This window comes from Chaetura pelagica, unplaced genomic scaffold (assembly GCF_000747805.2).
Source record: "Chaetura pelagica isolate M959 unplaced genomic scaffold, ChaPel_1.0 scaffold105, whole genome shotgun sequence".
NCBI classification, from domain to species: Eukaryota; Metazoa; Chordata; class Aves; order Apodiformes; family Apodidae; genus Chaetura; species Chaetura pelagica.
In genome coordinates, this window is record NW_009953393.1 from 2,819,551 (window position 1) to 2,841,066 (window position 21,516).

Consider the following 21,516-nt stretch of genomic DNA (forward strand, 5'->3'; position numbering starts at 1 on the left):
TGCAGTTATATTTTAGTTGAATGGTTGTATGCTTAATGCTGCATGTCCCTTAGCCAAGAGATTAGTGCCATTGAACTGGTTTGATTAAGAGAGCTTCATCTTCCATAATAGTCATATTTATTTTTTGCTTAACCACAATGGTGCATTTTTTAAAATAAATTTGTTGAATCAAATTTGAAATTAAGGGTGGTATTTGTATACTACTGAAATGGTGGTTGTGGCATATCAATAAAATAATTGCACAGTCCACTATTTGCATACCAATCCTCTCATCTTCTACCCCATCTCTCCTCCAGCCTCAAGCCAATCAAGACAAGCTACTCACCTCAAAAGTTGATTGATATAAACAGATATTTGCTAAAATGTACACTGTATTCTAATGTTTCCAGTGTTTGCTATGGTTAATTTTGATAATTATTTCAAGAACAATCCTTCTAAATGTAAAGGCAATGAGTGGGGCAACAAACTGAAGTATTGGCTGTTATTCTGTTGAAGTCAACTGGAATTTTTCTAATAATGAGGAAAGTATTTTGCTTACCATTGCTACCTTAAATTAGGTATCTGCCATTCAGATAACTATCCATCTCCACTTCCTTGCTATGATCTAGGGACCTCAGCATTTCCAAAAGGCAATTAATCCCACTTGTTCTATTCTGTTATGCAGGGAGTGTAAACACCTAACTTTCAATGCCTAAAATAAAATTAAATTACTTCTATCTTATCTGATATTGAGAAATACCCAAAACGGCTCTCATCAGATTTTTGCTTCCTGTGAGGTCTATTGCACAATATTATTATGTGTTCACAAGTAGCCAAAATACCCCTTAAAGGCTTTGATTTTTCACTTCTGCTGATCAAAGTATCTCTAGTGGCTTCTCTTCATGTACTGGCAATCAAGAGAGTTGTAAAACACACTCTATAACCTCTGTTTTATTTCCTGAGACCTCAGGAAACACAGCCACCCAGGCATACATTATTTTTGGCATATGCATAGTATATAAGAGAGGATTTCTTAAAACAATTGTTTGTTCCTAATGATAATGTGACTGTTCTGATGAAAAGTTCATTGAAATGAAAAACAATCACTGAATTCTTTGCATATTTTATTTTTCTTTTTGATTTCCAACTCACACACATCTGGCATATTTTACATCTTTGCAATAAAACATGGTTACAATAGCTTAAGGAATTTATATATCCAAAATATTTCACCATGATCTCAAGATGAAATGAACTTGTCTTCCAGATGTTCAATAGTCTCCCAATTCTAAGCTACAAACTCAGGATATTGCTTACAGACGGGTGATGAATAACTTAATCATTACGTTGATCCCTGTGATTTTGGAATCTTATAAATACAAACAACAATGAAGAAGGAAATTCAGTGCTAAACTTACTAATACAAGGTGGGTAACAAATAAGTAATCACATCAATAAATAATGATATGTTTCTGGTGCAAAGTGCCAATACAAAGAATCCATTATCTTTTTAAATAAATGACTGCAAGTGAGTGTAAATTCTGAGAAAATTACATTCCTGTTACATGCCTCATAGCCCTACCGACACAATATGTACATCTATGACAATACAGTCACCAAATATACAAAGAAGAAACATGAATTAAAGTGTATATACCCCTGGGTGTGTAATTTGATCAGTACAATGTGCAGAAAATTATTCCAATAGTTATAATTACAGTATTGTAAAATATGAAGTGCCTTAGTCTGAGTGGCTTCAGGTGAGATTTTCAGAAGAACCAAAAAGAATAACCTCAGTCACCTTCACAATGAAGCTAAGGCTGTCAAATAAACTAATCTGCTCAGAGGAAAAGTAAGGGGAAAACAATAAATTACTGGGGGCTCTCACCCATGGTTTGTATGCTAAATGTTAATAATCCATAAGTATAGCACGTTGTCTGTATTGGGAGTCATTAAGAATTACAAAACATTAAAATGAACTTTCCTCTTTGCTCCCTTTCTGTCTAGTCTTTGAATTCAAAAGGGAGGAATTTAATTTGTATTGTATAAATATGGCAGATGATGGCTTTTTATCCAAATGCTTCATGAGCAGAACTCCACTTAAGAGGGGTAAAGTTGAGATTCGAAAAGTGAAAAACATGTGTTGCTGGAAATGTAAAAATTACTGTTTGCACCCAAATTCAACCCTTTAACACAAGCTGTACCTTTATACAGATCTCCAGTTCGATTTGTGTGAACGCACCTGTTCCTTCAAGACATCAGGTTTAAAGTACATGCAAGTTGTAACTCCACAATAAAATTAAGAAACAGTTTTGTTCTTTATACAAGGTTTTACTTTTACAAAAGTATCCCTTTAAAGTTAAGATGTGCATCTGATGTACAAAGTATCAAACGTATTTTTTTATCTCAGCTTGAAAAGAGGCTGGAGATGGGATGCATGTTAGGTTCAAAGCCTAAACATTGGAACAAACAGACACAAGGTTCCCCAGAATTTTCAAAAGTCTCTTTTGGCTCATCCTACTACCTTTTCTCAATAAACAAAGATATATGAAATAATTACCAAAACATCTCCTAATTCATATAATTTACATGAAACAAGCTTGCTTTTCAGCAGCTGGTGTTCAGTTGTGAAAAAACACACAAAGTAAAATGGTTGCTGACTACAATGTACAGCTATTGCTGGGTGTAATGGAATGTACAACGGAGGTCAATGCAGACGTGGTTTACCACCAGAGACTACACCTTTCATTGCAGCACTTGTGCTCTCAGCTTTACCTGGGCTTTCAGTTCTTCATTCCACTTCAGTATCTGTTCTGATGTTCATAATGCCACCGGTTAAAATCTATATTAAAAGCTACAATGCTGCCAGAAGCCATGCCAGTAATGAGAGTTCTGAAAAAAAAGATAGAAAAGGTGGTCCTGTTAACCCTCTTTTACCTTCCCAAATGATGTTCTACCATAAACAATAAAAAAAGCTAAGAGAATGAGGCACATTTTGCAACACTTTCTGAAGATAAGGCTCACAGGTGAGATTCAGTTTGCAATAGAGATGCAACATTCAAGTGTCAAAATATGAGCCACATTTCCATGATGTCGTTATGGTCAAGTGAGATCTCGTGGTCCAATCAGTCACCTTCACAGAGGTAAAGGCGTAATTTGAAATGCTCTTGCGTATCCTGCTTTGTTTCCAGCTCCATCTCCTGAAGTGTGTGTCTTCACCAGGTGCTTTGTCACATCTGCCACCTCAGGTACATACCTCAGACCTCTGAGGTAACTGAAAGAGCACTAACTCTCTAAGGGTAGCCAACCAAATTAATACTTACTCAGGACCCTCAGAGCAGCCTGAGACCAACTCTCTACAGGTCACTCAACAATACTGTACAGTAACCTTAGCTGTCCTTCAGACTCCACAGACTGCAGGAAGTAAATCAGTATTGTTATTACAAGAGCTTATTTCTGTAGCTTGCATGAAGACCCCTATGCCAGAACACCTTCATTCAGGTGTTTCAGAATCCAGCTGACTAATGTTAGGCATCTTGTTACACTGGAGGTGTCCAGGATGGCTGATATGTGTATACTGGCTGGCAGCTGGGACACAGGACCTGCAGAATGCTCTGCACTTGGGGCTGCAACTGGGATTGGCTGGATATCCTAAGACCTTCCAGACAGAATGAGATGCCTCTAACAAAACAGCTGAACTGATCCCTTAATCATAAGCCAATCACACCTTGGTACTCCTAAAAAAGCCTTGTGTTGGAATGTAGCCTCATATGTACATTGTTCCAGTGGCAACAGTTGAGGTGACTTTCCAGTTATCACATATTGTCTAATTCTAATAGCTGGGTTTAAAAATTGGATTAGATACCTATCACCACCTCTCTCAAACCATACAAAAGCCATTCTCTGCTTAAGAATGTGAGTAAAGCTAAGCAGGTACTTAAAGCACTTTGCACAGCCAGAGCTCCCCAGCGAACAGAGAAAAGGCACTAGCTTAAATTTTTTTGCAGTGTAAATAAATCTCTTCAAACAGAACACAGTACTGTTTGCATAAACTGGCAAAGCTCCAGAAGCAAACAGGCCTCTTCCAGAAAGTTAGTTTCAATTAGACTCACTTGGAACAAAAAACTTGTTTCAAGTTGTCTACTCTTACATCAGTAAATTAGGTGCATGTTTTGTTTATAGGTGTTTTTCTTGCTTTACAAAATGGGTACAACACATAGGAATGCTGGAATATGCAAGGAAAACAAACTGAAATGAATGTTGTAGGATTTTTATAATATCCTATGAATTCTTTGCATCTCATGATTTTATATATTAACAGGAAATACAAGACTGATGCATGATGTAAACAGCAAATCCACTCATTACCCTGCATAAATGCAACATAGAGTCTTATAATCACTTTATGATTGAAGACTGATGAACCAGGTTCATATATCTTTTATATTTACTGTGTGTAGTTTAGTGCCACAGCAAAATTATAGGCCTATACACTGCATTTCCATTGTTTAAAAAGGCCAAAGGAAAGGACTACAATCACTCCTGGTGGATAGACCCACTGACAGTATTTCACATTATAGTCTAGATGCAACCCCAAGAAGTTCTAAAGTTCTACATAGCTGAAAATCAGAAATGTACCACAAACTAATTTTATTTAAGGCAGTGGTTAGTAGGCACTACTGCGCTCTGATCCAGCCTGACACTTCCTATCTTCTTACGTTAATGTACTTTTAATCATATTTTGTTAGTTCAGTCCCTAGCTTACTGACTTCAATAATATAAAACCTCACCTTAATGTTAAGTGCTTGCACTAGGTGACTTGAGCATCAGTTTTGTACCATATACTTTTAACAAGTGCCTACCATAAATTCATGCCTTAAAGTTCACGGAGATGTATACTTTGTGTAATTTTACCATTTTAATACAAATATTAACAAACTCACCTCTGATCATGAGACAGATCCATTGCTCTTATGCCAGCATCACAGCCAGGGTAAATATAGAGCTGCTTGAAGTCACAGGCCTGCCATACCTCCACTACACCATTGTCTCCCCCTGTCACCAGGTTCTGCCCATCACTGCTCAGGAGGATGGCCTTCAGGAGAGAAAGACAAAATATGAGCATGCAGTTAGCTTTATGAAAATAGGTCAATATTACAAAAATTTAACAAACATAAGCATTTCTTTGGCTCCACCCAGTTTAAAGAAAAAAGCTCCTCTAATTTCTCTCTAATAAAAAAAATAAATCAGCAAATTTTGGATCTCCAAGTTTTAAATAAAACAATCATGTGTTTTAAATATGTTATATAACAACAACAAAAAAAAAGTTATTTAACTGAATCTGCCCAGACTTGAGTTCAGAGCACAACATTTTGATGTTTCTCCTGCACTACTCAGTGCCACCACTTACACCTAAAGCAGAGAAGTGATCTGCATTCTTAAGGCTGCTTCAAGTGCTAGTGACAGAGCAGAGCCCTGAAGGCACAAATTCATGTCTTGGCTAATAAATGAAGAATGGACTCTTCTCAGAGTATTTTGTTTTAAAGATATATTTCACACTGAAGTTTAATTCCAAACACAAATTCCAGGAATCATGTGGAATCATAAACAATTTTGTTCTTATTTAGGGCATTTTTGAATTTGGAGGTGGAGATGACAGGATCTGTGTTTGATTATGACTTAACTAGGAGGCAGCAATTTTACATGTGATTTCCTTTAAACCACACAGCAAATAAATTCAGTTTATTTTAATAAATTAAGGTGAGACACAGCAAATGTTTGTTTGCATTTAGGTTTACCCTGGTTGAATCATTGATCTCCATCTGAGCTAAGAGTTTGCCATTAATGCTGAAATTGCTGAACCAAAAGAACCGTCCTCGTTCATAGTAGATGATGCAGTGACCTTCACTAGATACAGAAATTAAGCGAGGATACAAGCAGTTTTCTGTTCCTTCCAGGGCTCTCAGCAAATCTCCAGTAATTGTGTGTACCAGACAAGGACCTTCTGTATATGAAAACATAATATATCATATATATGCTGCTTATACAAACTACATACACTGTGCATAATAGCAATGCATAATACACATATATATCACATTAGAGATATAAGATGCAATGTTTGCTTAAAGGACTTAAAATATGCAACAGAAAAGGAAATGCAAGAGCTAGGATATTAAGAAAATAGATACAACATGTCTGAAAGTGGTAGTTTATTATTTACTTAAACTGGCAAGAGTTCTCATTTATCTATCTTCTAAAATATTCTTTCCTCTTTCCAAGAATTCAGAAGCCTCCGTCTTACTGTCTTTCTCAAAAAACATGAACTCTCTTTAGCCTGCCCACTCACATTAAATAGATGGGGCTCTACCAGTGACTAGTAAGAGCAACTCGCTGAGGGCATATAATCATATCACTGCATATTTCTCCCATAGACAATGGCAGTTTCTGTAGGTCCTCTCCCTCAATGAATGTATTATATGCATAGATCTCAGTCCTGAATTGTTTTAACAAGCGGTGTCATCTGACAGCCAATAGTTACTATGATACCTGGACTAAAATGGCTTTCAGGAGACTATGCTGTAGTTTCAAGAGATTTTAATATGAGATTTAAATGTCTTCTTATTACTGCAGATGAAAGAAATAACAACCTATGAAATCTAATACGAACATTTTAAGATGCAAAACTAGGCTATTTCCATTTCAAGATCTATGAGAAAAGCTTTTTTGAAAGTGAGGCCTCTATTCCTACTTAGAAAGAGAGTCTCTGATAAATGTAATGACTCACTGTAAATACTAAATGTTTTCTTTTATGAATCAGGATACACCTGGACAGCACACTAATCTCTTCCTTATACAACTGGTTCACAACCCTGAAAGTAAATTCACACTGGCAGTATCAGGCACCTCACATTAAGCCCTTCCACCTTCTTTGAAAGCACCTAGGTTTTCCCAGGCAGAATGAATCACAGCATCAATGCATTCAGTTGCAAGCCCTCTGATATGGGATTTTATCTGAGTTTGCATAAAGCTTTATGAAGAGAGACCCCAAGCTTGACTGTCCATGGGCTATGACTGAAACGGAATTAATTTATTTTCTCAAATAGTTGAGTTTCAGCTCTGAAAATGCTGAAATGTCAGGATGTTGTAAGAAGTGATGCCTCCACTTTTCGAGTAATTACCATATAAGATTTTTCAAAAGAAGAGTGTAATGTTTTCGTATTTCAGTGCACTGACAAACCAACACTACATTGGCTCAGCTGACTGGTCACGGACATGAAAAGGCACAAAGAAAATCTGATTTAGGACAGCGCTGTAAAGGTGAGTTTGTTGGATATGACTGTGCAAATATCAACCTGATGCACAGAATTTTTCTCAGAGGAGCCCTGAGTGTGCTGTCTTCCTGCCCCAGCAGGTTCTCTGGCATGCTGCGTGTGTTATCACAGTGTCACAGCCAGCTCCAGAGGGACAGCTTCTCCACAAGGGAGCTCAGGCGGGAGGGCATAAAAACCCAGCACTGCCATGAAATGCAATGTAAGAAATTCGGTAGGGACTGGAAAGGACAGATACTAGAGAAGAATCTTTAAAACAGGCATTTGCTGGATAGCAGTAATCAAAAAGGGATTTTCTCTCTGCATTTATATATGGACTAGAGTTTGAAGAGGAAGAACACAACAAGAGTAATTCAGGGGATATTCTGGGCCTCCACTTCTCCTGATCTATTACAAACATTCTGGATTTGATGTAAAAGATCCTTCAGGAGCCTTTACTCTAAAAATACATAAGTTACCAAGGCATCATATGCTTAATGAAGCAGAAGATATCCAAGTTCAGATTCCAGATGTTTTAATAAGAGCAAATCTGCAAAAAGATAGTTGGAAAAGGTACACCTGTACACCAGCATGTAAGCCCCCTTAAAAGATAAGAAATAGCAATGCTGCAAGAAAAAACTTTAGGTTCAGCATCACTGTACATTTTTTTATAAATGTCCTGAATTAATCTGACTGGTATGTAGTATGTCATTACAAAAGTTAATGAACCATTAGGATTTCCAGTCAAAACTGTCTTTACGCAGAAGTTTCACACTCAGTTTTGAAAAAAAATGTTGAGCTCTGTGGCAGCATAGAAGGTGATAACTCAGGAGCTCAGCTGTGAGCAAAAGCTGGCAGAAGAAGTACTACATCCTTCTTTTCCTGAGCCAGCATCAAACTTTTTAAAAAGGAGTACAAGGATATCCATGGGGATGAACAGAACAGGCATCAGTGTGGACAGAGAAAGCAAAAATCTGAATGTGGATGTAGGAGTGGAGTGAAAATGAGATAGAAAGAGCTATAAGAAAAAAGAACCTTTAGGAATGACAGGGGTAACCAAAAAATTAAAGAAGGAAGAAGTAATAATGTAGCACAAAAAGAAATAAGAGAGAAGGAGAAGGAGGGAGAGTCAAATATGAAAAGAAAAGAGAATAAGACATGCAGTTTGCCAAATTAAGAGAAGAAGATGAAAAAGAGAGGACAGTGGGGGGAAAAAAAAGCAGACATGGAATTATGGGGTAAAGGAGAAGGCAGGCAGAACATGTGAAATCAACAAATGAAGGAGAAAGAGAATAAGGAAATATGAAGCAAACACTCATTCAGGTAGGTGGTTTATTTACATTGATTACCATATATATACTTATTATATATATATATTATATATATTTATTTACCAGTTATACAGGAGACTGCTGCAGGTTTGGAAAGGTATTTTGAACATTTGTATTAGCAATTGTTGGATACTCTGGATCTCATAGATAAGTAACAGGGAGAAAGTGTAAACAGGTGGCTCAAAGTTTGATAGAAAGACAGGCAACAACAAACCTGCAAACTCCTCAATATTTGGAATCCACTACAGAAAAACAACTGGATGAAATGCTGTCCACAGATCCAAACCCAGACAAATTGACCCTGCTTCTCTTGCAAAGGAAACTGAGGTCAGTCCTACAAGCTGCCGTTCAATGAATATCAAGGTGGAGCACTTGAAGCTGGCCCTCCCTAAATACAAGCCTCTACCCACAGGTTTCTTCAAGAACAGTAGATATATTTATGAAGTATATATTTTTATAAACTATCCTTCTAGATCTGGTGGGAACAGTTGCACTGGCTGAGGGTTGGAAGGAACAATCAACTTAATTTCTGTCTAAACCTCCTAAATCCAGGTAATAAGTAATACTGTTCAGAGTAAACAGCTGCAGATTTGTCCAGAATTACAGCACATCTTAGTAGAGGAGATTTTGGAAAATTGAAGTGGCTTGAGGACTGACTGAGAAATACCACTTAAAAAGGCTCTAAAAATGTTAAGATTAAAAGAATAAAAACAATTCTGACCTTTAGCACCACTAATAACAAGTCCCAGCTCTGCACAGACTGACACGCAGACAACTTCATGGTCATGACCAGTTAGAACAGCACGAGGAGCTGGATAATCACCTGTTAAAAAAACAAAACAAAACAACAGCACAGGAAAAACAAAAAAGGAAACAACAGAGGAATGCCAAAGCAGTCCTGTTTTATCAACAAAAGAACTTGGCTGCAATTTGCCTTATATCAGTAAGCATCAAAAAGGTGCAGTGTGCTTAAGTATGTTATACTTAGGGTCTTGAGTAAAATAAATTCTGATACAAAGTTTCATAAGCACAGCTTCCCAATGCATTAACACATACCTTAACAGAAAGTAAACTTTTTTTGTTTAGAGATTACGGACTGCATGCTGTTTACAATACACTCAGGATAACAGCAGACTGCTGCTTTATGACCTAAAAATACTGAAAAAAGTATATTTCAGCTAAAGAACACAAAGTGCAGTGGTATTAAAAGTAGCTCTAATCAAACATATCTGTCTCTAGACTTCTGCTAGGAACCTAAAGAGTACTACAAGTTGAGGACACTCCTGTTTTAATAATAATATTTTTTTCTTGAAACTGGGGGGAGGAAGAGTGGAGGAACAGCACTGTACTAGAAAGATACTACTGTTGCATAGACATTATTGATTCAGAGACACACTGAGTGCTTAAAATTCTACCTGAAAATGGTTTACATGTAACACTATGGGTAACTGTCATTTTTATCACGTAATTTATTAAAGAGTAGGATAGACTACTCCCTAATTTTTATTTTTTTTTCTTTTAGTATTCAGGAATGAAATATATTTTATTTTGGGTTCAAACAAATGGGCATTTATGGAGTATTTATATGAAAATTTACAAGATTTCTGTTGTTTCTAATAATAACAGAAGCTGACATTGTAGCAGTGACTCCCATAGCAGTTAGATTTGCTCAGCATTTGATATTTCTTTGCCAGGCAAAAAAAGTTTATCAGTAACAAAAAATCAGCAATTTGCTAGATAACAGTGATTTTATCTGGCTATATTTACTTTGTACAAATGAAATATAAAAAATTGGGTAATTCCAAAGCACTGGAATTATTCCAGTGTAGTTCAAACACTTAAAAAAGGATAAAAGAAATTGCCTAGGGAACTACTGATTAATTACTGTAACATTAATCCTATGCAAAATAACAAAATAGTTAATCCACAGTTTTGTCAATGAAGAATTGAAAGCAGAATTCTCATTAATGCCAGTGACCATGCTGTACTGGAATGGGAGTCTTGTCAAGCAAGCTTCTTATCTGTTTTTGACAGGGTGACGTATAGTTGATCAAGATGGCTATGCTAAAATGGCCTCTGTGTATTTTTTTCAAGATAGTTTTCATAGTAATACAATGTTTTGGTTTCAGCCTGGTTTATATGGAACTGATTGTGGACAAGATGGCACTGAAGCTGGTTCAATTACAGATCTTAAAAATTATGCCCACAGGAATAAAATTACTGTGAGATACATATTATGATACCAGAAATTCTCAACCAAAAACTAAGCAATGTTACCTACAGGAAAAAAGAAGAAAGAAAAGAAAAGAAAAGAAAAGAAAAAAAGAAAAGAAAAAAGAAAAGAAAAGAAAAGAAAAGAAAAAAAGAAAAGAAAAAAGAAAAGAAAAGAAAAGAAAAGAAAAAAAGAAAAGAAAAAAGAAAAGAAAAGAAAAGAAAAGATGATATGGCTGTATATAAAACTGAAAGATTCATGGACAACTGTATAATGAAGAGAGAAAGTCACTAGTATAATGGCCTCTGCATTGCCCAGCTAAATAAAAAGGTAGAAAAATGTGCTTTATTTATTTGATTTATTGTGAATGCAACAAGGTGGATGGTTGGTTCTCCTGGACAAGAACAAGTTCTGCTCACTGGAGAGAAGACAGTGTTCTGGAAGACAGTGATACAGAGAAGGATTTATGGAGCCAGAAAGCAAAACTCGTTTAAAATACAGTACCCTAGAATAGCAAATAGGAGTCAAGAACTTGCCACTGTAGACGAAAAAGATTAAAGTCTTGTACACACATTTACAGAAATGAGTGTAAAAGAGGTCACAAAATTGATATAGAGAATAAAAGAGGAGGCTGCACGGTGTTTAAAGTGTTTTCTCTCTTCACTGCACAGGAAGAAAAGCAGTGACTTGACCACTGTAGGTTGGAGTCACAGGCATAAAAGATGTCCAGTGGAAAAATAATTTATCTTGCAGCTAATGGCACAGTGAGGTCCAATGGGTGAATGCCTGCACACATTTCAACCCTGCCATAAAATAAAGTTTCCTAACTGGAAAACCAGCAAAAATCTAAAAAAAGTTAACAAGGAAACTACTGCAGTAGCTAGACAATATTGCACGGATTCCTGAAATACATGCTTTAGGAATGGAGGCTTGGATAGATTTTGTGGGTGAATTAATTTAGTCTTTTTAACTGCAGACACTCACATGATATGAGACTGTTGATAAATTAGTGAAATGGCTACCTGAGTATGTTACTTGGAAGTTCCAGACCTTTCCTACTCTAAAGAAGAGAAATATTCTGACTTTCAGTCTGAATTTATTCCTGTCTACTTTGTATCTCTTTGTGTGTAAGCACTGTCCTTTAGCTTCAAGTCATTTCCTTATCTTGTGTTTTCCCCAGTCTGGTGCTTACAGAATAAATCAACCCCCTCAGCCTTTCCTTTTGACTCTATTAAAGAAACAAAACTCTTATAAACTTCTTTGAACTGACAGGCTTGCTAGTTTTTAGTCATTGTAATAATGCTGTGCCTGTATAGCTCCAAGTTCTTTCTTAAAATTTGAGTAGCTAGAACTGTATGTAAAAACAGCTCTTGAAATTATAGGTTGAATCTACAGTATTTCTTGTTAAACCCTAAAATCTCCTGTCATCAGAATTTTAATAACAACACCATGTTTTTCACTATCTTTCAGGACCAGCTGAGAACTACCAACCATGAATTTACAGACTTCAGATTTGGACCCAATACCACAGGGTGGGTCAGTCTAGCTAGTCTTGCCATTGCATCATACAGGCACATTAACACCTTCCTATCTCTAATGAAAACAGCTACCCCAATAAATCCTAGCTTCCAAATCTCTAATTTAGCCTGCAAGAAATTAATCTTTCTAGCCTGGAAAACAAAGATGCAAACTGAAATATGAGTTTTACTGCTAGGGAAGGATGGAAGTTGGAAGAAACAGGGAAAGATGATTTGTGTGTCTCATCAAAGATTAACTATATTTTGAGATTTAGATTTTTCAGTTTCCCCATTGATGTTGATGTTGAGAACCCCATCTCCTTCTGAAGTTTTTTCTTCTCCAAGTGCATAGCAGAAAAGTGAAAAAGAAAACGCAATTCAACTATATTCAGAATTTTCCATATTTTTTTTTTTTCCAGCCCTGTTTTTCAGTAAATACAGATTTATAATGGAATACAATTATTAGGAGTAGCAATCCAACAGTAATTGAAAACATTATTTTTCTCCTTAGGCTTCAAAGAAAAATGTATTCAGTCATACTTTCTACAGGAAAAGCTGTGGCATGGGGAAGAGAACCTCAGTCACATTACATTTTATTGCTGAGGACAGAAGCTGTGAACTCCAGGAATCATCTCAAATCAAGCAAAATATTCTGTCACTGTCACATCACCACTGATAGATGCAGCCAGAGGTCAAAGGCTGCAGCTCTGAGGGAATTGCAGGTGAAAATATCCTACCTATGAACTTAGATACCATCACTGTAAACTCCCTGTAATTTCCCCAAAGGAGAACCTTTGAACCAAATTAGTAGAGAGCAGAAAGAAAAAAAAAATCTGTGTTGTGTTTACAAATGAATAAATTTTTTTACAAAGTCTAAAAGAAAATACATCTTCCCTTCTCTCTGAAAAATGTAACACTTAATACTGTTGTAAGTATCTTCTGGAAGAAGTGGTGTCCTCATATAGCAAGGGGCAAAAACCACAAAAACAAAAAATAAGAAAAGAAAGAGAACAAACAGTTCTCCTTTGTAACTATATCTCTCACATTGTCACTTTCCAGGAATTACATACAGATTGCTATAGGGACACATCTAGAAGTCTTCTGTATAAAGAAAGAAACAGAAGAACACAAGGCAAATTCTAGCATTTCATCTCTGACTTTGACAGAAGCAATTACAAGGCTATAGCTGAATTATCTGTGGAAAATAATTTACTTTACTATTTACTTTTAACACCTTTTAAGGGATACTATTTGGAAAAAAACCACAAATAAACAAACAAACAAAACCAACCAAACAAACAAAAAACCCCAAACCCCCAAACAAAACCAAAACAACAACAAACTTAGAAAAAACTATGGCTTTCATGGAAATGAAAATGTAACAGCCTTCTTGAATTTTTACTGTCAGAAAAAATAATTCTGGAGTTTGATGAAAAGATAAGGCTTAAACAAATAAATAGGAATATTTCAGAATAGAAAATAGTAAATAACTATATCCACAACATGAGGGAGCAATGATTGTAAAAGAAAGATCATTGACAGAAAAATATTAATATATTCAAAATATTGCCACCTCTGGCAGGATTGATTTATTTGTTGAGGAGTATGAGCAGTATTGTCTGTATCTACAAACAGTTCACCAGTGTCAGTGGACATTCAGGTATCCTGCAACTATCCAGACTCCAAAAGGAAAAACAGAGTGGAGAAGACTAAGAATTTGTGGCTTCTCTTCCTATTTCTTAAAAAACAATTGCTTTGAGAACTTTGCCAAATCACTGAACTGCCTTGTGCTGTACAGTTCTGACTGGATATGCAGCAAACTGTGGGCACACACATATGCTGATGAAATGCTAGATATAGCTGCATTAACTCAGGTGTATTATTGGGTCATTGACTTTTGCTTAGCAGTCATAGGAGAGAGATGTCTTTGGCTACCAGAGCAGAGACAGTGCCAGTAAAAACTACACACTGGTTTACAAAGAGCTTCTACTCTGTCAGATGGTGCCAAGATACTTAATTTCAAAAAAATAATGCCTAAATTGTACCAATGTATAAGTACTGTAACAGCTCTTCATACATGCAAAGCAGATTGCATGTGTGTCAATGTGCTTGCCCAGGACCTTCAGACAGCCACCCAGATCACCTGGGACAGAACACAGTGGTGACTATTTTAAATTAGTGCCATTTCAAGGTTAAACTAGGGATGTTCTAGGGTATTTAAATGTGGAGGGATAGAAAAGAAGAAGTAAATATCCTGAGTTCAGAATAACTACTCTTCAAAGATACAAATTGGCAAAACCTGCAATGTTTGCAATTTTACATCTTTAAAAAAAATATGTTCTATAAAAGGAACAAAGAAAAGTATACTACATGACTGCCTTCTAAAAAGAGCAGATTAACTTGACAAAGATCCTTTATGGTAGTGCTTACCCTCCCTTTCAGATATATACAGAATACATTTACTGGGTGAATTGTTAGCACCTCTTAGAACTATATTATAATGCTGAACAAACCCAGTTTAGGGCAGATAGACACAATATTTTTCCAATGGTCAGCACAGTCCCCATTAGAAAAAGCAGGGTTAACTCTAATACATCTTGTGACCATCCTCCTGGAAGCTACAATAAGTAATGAGAAATGTCAAGTCCCAAGATCAATGAAATTTCAGGCTCTAGGGACAAAACAGGAATAGCATTGATCCTTTTAAAGAACACCAGTCAGAGGGTGAATGTAATATATTGCACAGAGAGGCTCAAGAGGATAAGCGGCCAAGTCCAACATACTTACCTGACAAAAAATTCAATCAGCTTTTAGCACAAGCTGCCTACCCTTCCTTTCTTTCATGCAGGAGTCTGATTCCAATTAAAGTGTGCAAATTAATTTTTATCACTTCCAAATTAGTTTCTGAATTTGTGTCTGTTTCAGATGAAAGCATCTGTCCCTCACTTTTCTGCAATTCTATCATCCACTTTGGTATCTGCTCAAAGACTCAGAGATAATTCTCATTTCAAAGTCACTTGTTTGAAAGAGACATTCAATAAAACAATCATAAAATATAAAAATAAAACAACTATAATGTTACATGTTGAACTCCAGGGCATACCATTTATTCTGTTTGCTCCTTTTTGTGATGACTAAAACAGTTGCTCCATGAGAAGAAATCTGTATACAAATTAGCTCTCAGCTAAAACAAACTCCTTTGTATCATAAGAGAAAGAAATAAAATCCCAAATTGTCAGATTCCATCAAAATAATTTTTCTATTAAATCTCTTACAATTGCAAAGAGTTACATTTGCCAGATCACTTCAAAGAATTAAAATAAGCAAACTATGTCCTTTGCATGTGCCATGTCTTCCTAAGAGAAAACAGATTCCCTTCACTGTTCTCTCAACTGCAGCAGGTTTATATAATGTGGTCATCAACTTAATGTGGTGCAGATTCTGATTACCTATTTCAGATGGGCCATTTTTTTTGGCTTAGAAAGTAGGTGTCTAATCCTGGCAAGATGACTAAGCTTCATTCACTTCAGTGTTTTTCCCAAAGGTGGTACTGCCCTAAGCAAGGTTAAAGAAATAAGGGGAGGCTCACATAAAGACACAAAAGCATGCAATCAGCTCTTCTTCAGTCTAAAGGAATTCATGCAATATCTCCCACTTTCCAGGAGCATCTCCCACTTTCCAGGAGCATTCCCTTGCAGCAGCCTCTAGTCTAGGCTAGAAAATGGCATTCTCTCACCACTACTGGAGCTTAGCCATTGCATAGCAGTCAAACTAACTTTTGTTGGACCAGAGAAAGTATAACTAGGGAGATGATTTGCCCTACATACTGCTGTGGAAGGTATGCAGTTTTGATTCCTGATTTCTTGATTGATCTTTATTTTTATCCAGTCATCATGTCACAGAATCACAGAATTGTCGGAGTTGTAAGGGACCTCTATAGAGATCTAGTCCAACTCCCCTGCTAAAGCAGGGTCCCGTGGAGCACATTACTCAGGACTGCATCCAGGCAGGTCTTGAATATCTCCAGAGAAGGGGACTCCACAACCTCCCTGGGCAGTCTGTCCTAGCATATGCTTGTAAATATGGGAACAGATTTGAATTCCCCCAGCTTCTGGAGGCCAAGAACACAATCTCTCACTTCCTGGACAAATATTCTAACCAGAAGGATTTTTGCAAGCTATTTTTGAAAGTTACCCCACGGGAAACATGGTATTAAAAATCTGGTAGAATTTCAGTCTTCTCATAGCAATTGAGAGAAGTGTCAAGACATCGTGACGCATGCAAACTCAACCAGAAACTCCCTTTTGATATTTATTGTAGAATAAAAGTGATAACTTAATGTGATGACAGGAAAAAAAATATTTAAATTTTAAAATTAAGCTCAGCATGCTCTCACAGGCAAGTTTTCAACCACTGAGCTGGAGTAGACATTTGCAAGAGTTTTAACCAAGACACAATTTTCTTCATTCTCCTCTCTAAACCAAAGCTGGTTCTGTATTTCCCACAGACACAGCTGAGGTCACTCTCTGAGAACATGCCTGCATAGGTATTTCAGCAGAAGGCTCTACACAAGTCCATCAGGTTAGGTGATTGACATATGTGTTGTAAAGATTTTATGTAACTCATGGATTCTGGAATATGGAATTTTAGCAGAATTGGTAAGGAGTTTGTTCTTGCAATCTTTTGCCCCAGAGTATGTCTCAAAAAATAATTGTGATTGCTATGTTTTCTAATAAAATGGGATCTGCATTTTTCTGTACAAAGGTTAAACTACATACATTGTTTAGTACTAGGGGCTTGCTTTTTGCCTCCTTTAATGTTTTCTGAAACAACTAAAGTTTCCTTTGGTAACTGGATGCATTTAAGCTCAAATTGATAGCAAACTGTCTTTCAGCTTAAAAGATCATTATAAAGTCAAGCAACTGACCCAGATAATTACTATACCTGACATTTTTCTTTGAATTCTATACCTTCTTACAGTGTGTGATATAAAATACCTTATCTATGTCCCCAGATGACAGCTTTTAAAAAATTAATTATCCTTTTCTTCCCTGAAAATATAATCTACATCTTTCTGGAAATTCACCCCAAAGATGTTAACTAATTGGATTTGACCTACAGTGAACATCTCACTTTCATTTTTCCTACAAGGTAAATTCTAATCTTCTACCAGTAAGTATAGAAGAGTAGATTAGGAAATATTTATTTCCTGCTTTGGTGGCTTAAACTATTAAAAATTAAAATGTATTTTCATGAGGATTGTTGGGAATGTTTTACTCCTGAAAATTAGTATACAGCAAATCAGTCATACAACAACTTATTGTGTCTTTCATGGAAGAGAACAGAATCTAGTAGCCATTAGTTTAGCAGAAGCACTTAGTAATTGTAGAAGTTGGTCCTTCAAGCATACAATCACTCATGATACATCCTTACTGATGTATGTTCATGCAAAGTCAAAGTAGCTGTTAACAAGGATATGTTTACAACACATGACGTGCTGCTTATAGTAGAGCACTAGCACATAATTAGCATGTCCATGTTAACTGTAACCCAGTGAGCAGCGATAGCAATAATAATGGTGACATCACTCTTCCTCAACATGAGTCTTTAATATGCCTTCAACATGAGTAGTAAGAAATCTGATCAATATATTTGGAAAGTAGCACAGCAGATTTATCTATGTAATCCTTCTGGGTGATGCTACCTGTGCCTGTGAGATTACATCCACGTGGACATGACTATGTGTAGCACAGTCTCCTTATAATCTAACTATAATGACTTTGCTCTACTTACAGACAAATGGAATAAAAATAAAACACAATTGAAAAAAATGTGAAATGAAAAAAATATATATTTACTTTGAAACAAATAAAACACTTTTCAACCAGACATTCAGTTGAAGGAATACTTTCACTTAGACGTCTGCAACTAACAGATCTACAACTGCCTCCAGTCTTGAACCAGAGATCAAATTTGATAGTGATGGATTCTTCTATGTTTATCTAAAGAGACAATATCCTTGTGCTGAAAATGATAATCAGAATTCAGAAACTGCTTGAAATGGAAATAATTTAGTGTTCTACAGAATATGGATGAAATTGCTCTTGCCTTTACCTGTGATCACATTTCTGGCTTTGGTGAATTGACCTTGTATATTAATAGAGCACATCAAGTGCCCCCTTATATGAATTCTTATTACTATTATTGTGTTCCCTTCACTCTGCAAAGCACTGATAGTTAGTCCCCTGTCAACGAAATGTAAACTCTTCCTGACATTTTATCTTCTTCTATTTTTATTCAGTTACATTGCTTCTCCAAAGGTTTGCTTGCTATAGGAAGACCTTTCTCAAAAAGATTAATTTCATTCAATGGCATGTGACACATCCCTTTTTTGAAAAGGCAAGCAGCTGATATAGCATGCTGTAGTACAAAAGGAGTAAGTTAAAATGCCAAAAAATATTTCTGGGGGAAGAAAAGTCAAAATATAGTGATATACATCCTGTCACTTAAAGGCCATAACCATCATGTTCTAGTTTATGGTGACATGATGCTATCAGTGATAAAGTCAACTATGAATTTAAGAATTACTCCCATACTATTATCTGCTACCACGCACAGACTGTTAGAACATTTTTTTGGCTAGTACTCAATGAATTGCTCAGCATGTGATGCTTGCCTTATACCAACTTTCAGCCTTCAAGTGAAATAAGGACACATTTGCTAATACCTTCAGAAGGAATGCTAAAAATGAATAGGTGTAACAGAGGACCACTCAGGAAGGTATTTTTTACAGGATACTTACTGCTATTCGGATTGTCACCTATAATATGATGTCGACCACTCCAGTACCACAGCAGCAATGTAGCGTCACGAGACCCAGACACGATATAGCAGTCACCACCGATATAGGACTCTGATCTGGCAAGGCAAGTCACGACATCCCAGTGGCCAAACACAATCTGAGTTAATTTTCCTGGTGGGAGTGCACAGTGACAGAAATTCAGGCTTTTTAAGTACTTGCAGTATTTAGTCATTGGCTAAAAAATTTACAAATTTTCAGTTCAGATGTGATTTTTGCCTCATGTCCCTTTAAATAGATTTATCTACATGCTACAGCAAGAAAAAAAATCACAAGGATAAAACTTATTTTTTTTCTCTTTTCATGTTCCTATTGAGGGCTACATTCTGTGTCAATCCATAGCCTAACCCTTATCTCTGAAAATCAAGTCAGTGCTGCAGTCACTGAATATTAAGTGGAGTTACTGCTCCATCAACATTGAAGTAATTGAGTTAGAACACTATTTGTGAATTTTGTGAATGATATGCATAAGACAACAGATTAACTTTCTCATAATGGTGCTACATTGTTATATTAAAAATGTATAGTTGTTCCATGTTATTGTCAAGGTTCACTATGACCATCACCCTGTCTCTATTACTTCAATCAGTGTTTAGCAATACACTGAACGCTATTAGGCTAAGCAATCAGACAAAGAAACAAAATATTGGTTCCTAGTAGCAGGCTATCCAAACTACTTCCTTATTACATGAAATAAACAGAGATAGAAACAATATAGCTATGAAAATATGGCAATGAGTATTTTGGAAGAACCTTTTGAAATGAGTGATTCTGTGAATTTAATTATGGTTTTAAAAAGTTTAAAAGTTTTAAAATAAAATTTTATGCCTTTACATTTGCTTTTGTCTTCAAAAGCAGCTTAAAGCTATTATGATCAAACAATAATGAAGGATTTTGCAAACTCTCTATAATTTATTGAGGGGGAAGCATAGGCATTAGATAAGGTAGTATTAAGAAAACCATCCACTTTGTGAACTTAGAAGAAACAGGTATTTAGGGTCACCTGTTTCCGAAGAATAAACTCGAAAGCTCTTGTCCCAGAAACCACAGATAAGAATGTAGCGATTATCTGCTGTGACCACGAAGCAATGTGCATTGATCTGGATGCTCTGATCCACAAGGTCTGTGATCTGCCGTTTGTTCACACCAGAGTTATTGGCTGTAACGAAATGCAAAACACAGTTTACAAGTAAGCCATTCCAACACCTTCCTGTCATCCACTTACGGGAGAAGATGAATACATTTACCTTTCAATGAACTGTGAATTTGTTGTTGAGTAAGCATTTTGAATACGAACATTTAGAGCTGTCTATATGGGTGTCAGAAATACAAATTATTGTGAAATTTCTGGTTTCCCTTTGAATAAGACAAAAGATATTACAGAAGATGACAACTTCTTATAAACTGCCTTATGCGCTGCATAATATGTGGTAATATTTTAAGTGTTAAGTAAAAAGACAATTCTTGCTGGTTGGTACCTCTCCTGTAGAAAGTCTCCCAGCTTCTACTGTGTGACCTTGACATCCCCCATACCAAATCAAAGATGTTAGGATTCAACCAATTATTAAAATCTAATATGCTTTTTCAATACTGTCTTACCACCTATTCCTGAAGGATGGAGCCAGGACACGGCCAGTGTCATTAAAAGAGGCAATGTCACCTGGGAATTCTCCCAGACAGAGGGAAAAAGAATGGTTCATGCAGAATCCCACCACCCTAACTGTCAAAGAGAACTCTAAAGAAAGAGTGGGAACAACAAGTTAATGGGCTCTTTGCTTCCTGTGACACAATAGACTGGCTTTGGTAATACAATAAAAGTGTGTTCCCTCTCACCTAATATTAAATTTCTAAAAGTTCAGTATATAATCTAAGTAAATTATCTTCACTCCCCCACACTCACTGGAAAGAGAGACATTGCTTGACACGGCAAGTCATCTCATGCTGCAATAGCTCTCTAAGTGCTACTCCAGAGGATGGTTTGTCTTTCTGAAGTAGCTATGGAGGGAATCTTGACAACTAACTGAAGTTAGGTGAGATAAAACTCACTCTGAAAGACCTGTTTCTCCTGAAGTAGGAACACTATTTAATACAGATAATATTTTTTAATTTATTTTGTCCCTATTTTTGGTTCTTGTACTTAAACTGCTCACCACTGCATGAAATAAGAGACTCAACCAAAATTCTACTTTAAATTTGTTTATAAAAGTTTATACCATGTTTATGTACATTTCAAGAGCACATATTTAAATTACCAGACCTTATATTTCCATCCACTGAAAGATAATTAAGTAATCACGTGAATTTCCCT

The 21,516-nt window shown here is 36.2% G+C and overlaps 1 protein-coding gene across 1 annotated transcript in view; it reads right to left on the bottom strand.

The window, feature by feature from the left end:
• Positions 1 to 1,092: 1,092 nt before the first annotated feature.
• Positions 1,093 to 21,516, bottom strand: part of NBEA (neurobeachin) — a 516,495-nt gene continuing 496,071 nt past the window's right edge. Inside the window, exons 58-63 of the mRNA XM_009998372.1 lie at positions 20,212 to 20,367; positions 19,152 to 19,322; positions 9,342 to 9,443; positions 5,778 to 5,983; positions 4,923 to 5,074; positions 1,093 to 2,871 (exon numbers count right to left, since the gene is read on the bottom strand). Coding sequence (XP_009996674.1) covers positions 2,781 to 2,871; positions 4,923 to 5,074; positions 5,778 to 5,983; positions 9,342 to 9,443; positions 19,152 to 19,322; positions 20,212 to 20,367 — 878 coding nt within the window. The 3' untranslated portion in view covers positions 1,093 to 2,780. The remainder of the gene's footprint in view (positions 2,872 to 4,922; positions 5,075 to 5,777; positions 5,984 to 9,341; positions 9,444 to 19,151; positions 19,323 to 20,211; positions 20,368 to 21,516) is intronic.